Raw genomic sequence first — 2,683 nt, forward strand, 5'->3', positions numbered from 1 at the left:
AAGATTTCCCAATTCTTTATCATATCCTAAAAACTTTTAATATCAATCGTTTTATTATTAATATTTTTGAGAAGCATATATATATTTCCGATGTATTATAGAATTTCACTTATTAAGTTGGGATTGATAAAAAGTGAGACGCTAGATAATAATAATAATAATAATAATAATAATAATAATAATAATAATAATAATAATACCAATTGATCAAATTTAAACTATTACATTGTACATCATAAAGCACTGCATAACCATATCAATACATTTATAAGTAACAATCATATAGTATAAACTTTAATTAATTAGGATAAATATTTTTTTTGACGGTCTAGTTTAATTTGGATTCAAGCCGGGATGGGCTTACATTACATTAATAAAAAAGAACTACATACTATAAAGTTTATTTAAAAGAAAATTCACTTAAAGGTACCGAGTAAACTTCGATCGGGTGTAAATACATTTAAAGGCTTGAAATCCTAGGATTTGGAGAAGCAAATGCTAAGAATTGAGGATCATGTTCTAGCAAAGACATCCTTTGTTGATCTAACGTAATCCAAGCCTCAATACCTTTATTATCCTTAGTTTCAATGAATATAGTCAGATTCCTAAAAGAAGGTCCAACTTTCCCTAAAACCCCGGTCCAAAAAGGCTCTCCCCATCCAAAATTAAGCCTATTAAAACCCAGATAACACCATGTTGTAAATGCAAATATGTCTGGTTTTTCACTGGCAAACAAATCCTCTAACTGATTGCAACAATCCGACATCGTTTCATACCCATCTGGACCTTGAAAAGTCTGTGTATAATCACTCTTATACAAAGCTATACTTTCACTTAATAACTTCATCAGTTCACTCAACTCTGTCTTCTCCTCGTCACTAGGATCTGCTACTGCTGTTGCCCACCAGAAAACGTTTCCGGTCGATGAATTTGACATCGGCGGGTTTGTCACTGGTCGAAGATTCACCGCCTCTACCAAAATTGATGGCTTCACTAACCCTGGTAATAGAGGTAGCAAAATTACATACGGTACAATTATATGATAAAATCTACACGCAATTTTAGTATTTAAATTTAGTTTGGTAGATAATGTGATACTCCAAATTAACAATTAAAATTTTGAGTTGGATTATGATTGAATGCTAACTAAAAAATGACATAAATTATATAAATGTTCAAAATTATTATTATAATATTCTTTAATGTTGTTATTAATTAATATAATAAAATTATAATTATTATCAATAAACACGACTTGAACTTACTATGTAATAGAAATTGTAAAATTATATGTTAATTGGTAAACATATTACACAAATTCAACATGATATATGGTTATTTCATCTTAAAAAAAAAAAAAACATCATGATATATAGTGTTAACATGTTAAACCAAAAATGATATTAAATATTTATAAATAGTTGTATATTCTCCTATATTTTTATATGTCAACATTAACATAGGGACATAGTCTTATTCCATGTGGCCCAAGAACACGAGACGTTAGCCTAATTAGATTGACACGATTATGATATAAATTGTTTTGGATTGAGTTAGAATTAACTCTTTTTACACTAATTCGATAATTAACACGACACGCACATGTCATAAACCCGATATCTAACACGCATACCTGATAAGGCCTTTGAAGCATTCATACAACATTTCCAAATGAAACATGACAGCGTAGCAACCCTTGAGATCTTGCCTTCAGCTTGTGCTCTTAAAATTTCTGTTCCTTTATTGTTAAACACAAACCTCCTCGTTACATAATTAGCCTCAGTAAACCACAAGCTCTGCATCAAAGCTAAATGGTTCTCCGGAAGAGAAACTCTCGGCGGGAAATACTCCGATGCTTGTTCGAGATCCGGGTAAATAATACCCTTAAAATCCCCCCTGCAAATACAAGCCCAGCTACCAAAAAAAGCCCTCCCAGTAGGTCCATCAATGAGCTTGTGTGAAGCAGACATGCCTACTGATATCCCTCCACATTCAAACAAAGTAAATTGAACTTGAAGTAGAGGAATGTTAGTATCAATTTCCTTACTAAAAGGCTGGCTTGAAATGAACATATTTAAATCTTCAATTTCATGGTGTTTGAGGAAATCAGAGATACCAATGTTAGTTTGAGCTTCAACAAAAAGAGCACCTTCATTGAAATTATCAATGTAGAAATTGTTAATTATTCTTCCTGATAAAGGGTAGAAGATATTGAGGGCTTCAGATAGTGATTTTTTGAGGTTGTTTAGGGCTAATTTGGGGTCTGAATTTTGATGATTCTTAGGGTAGAAAAGTGCAGTTGGTGAATATGTTGTAGGTGTAAGCTGATCAAAAAGAGAGAGTTTATAAGGTTTTCTATTAACAGATGAAGATGAAGGTTTTATGTATTCTTTTGAAAGAATTTGGACCTGCATTTTTGCTATTCTTGTCAACACTTGATAATCTATTTGAAATTGCAAGAAATCTGAGATGGTATATATATATATATATATATATAATTTTTTGTACAATTTATTTTTTTATATAGAAATACTATATTTTATACATTGATTACTTTGTGGAGGAACTATAAAAGTAATGTGGAGCCATAATTGTGAACGTCTTGTAATTAATATGTGAAGATTGAAAGTAATGGCAAGTTGATAAGGATAATTAATTTTTTCCTTTTACTCCATCCATTTCA

General features: G+C 30.8%; 1 protein-coding gene across 1 annotated transcript; it reads right to left on the reverse strand.

Annotated features, from left to right (window-relative positions):
• Positions 1-239: 239 nt before the first annotated feature.
• LOC136225781 (stemmadenine O-acetyltransferase-like) lies at positions 240-2,464 on the reverse strand. Its single transcript, XM_066013895.1, has 2 exons — positions 1,634-2,464; positions 240-999 (listed from the first exon to the last, which is right to left on the reverse strand). The coding sequence occupies exons 1-2, from the start codon at positions 2,412-2,414 to the stop codon at positions 461-463; spliced, it is 1,320 nt and encodes a 439-aa protein (XP_065869967.1). The 5' UTR covers positions 2,415-2,464; the 3' UTR covers positions 240-460.
• Between the last annotated feature and the right edge of the window lie 219 nt (positions 2,465-2,683).

The sequence above is a fragment of the Euphorbia lathyris genome, chromosome 4 (genome assembly GCF_963576675.1).
Source record: "Euphorbia lathyris chromosome 4, ddEupLath1.1, whole genome shotgun sequence".
Classification (NCBI taxonomy): domain Eukaryota; kingdom Viridiplantae; phylum Streptophyta; class Magnoliopsida; order Malpighiales; family Euphorbiaceae; genus Euphorbia; species Euphorbia lathyris.

Excerpts from the sequence above, each read along its gene's own strand:
- LOC136225781 (XM_066013895.1), bottom strand. The coding sequence starts at position 2,414 with ATGCAGGTCCAAATTCTTTCAAAAGAATACATAAAACCTTCATCTTCA. Across the intron at positions 1,000-1,633 it reads TGCTTCAAAGGCCTTATCAG|GGTTAGTGAAGCCATCAATT; the intron begins GTATGCGTGTTA and ends CTCTATTACCAG.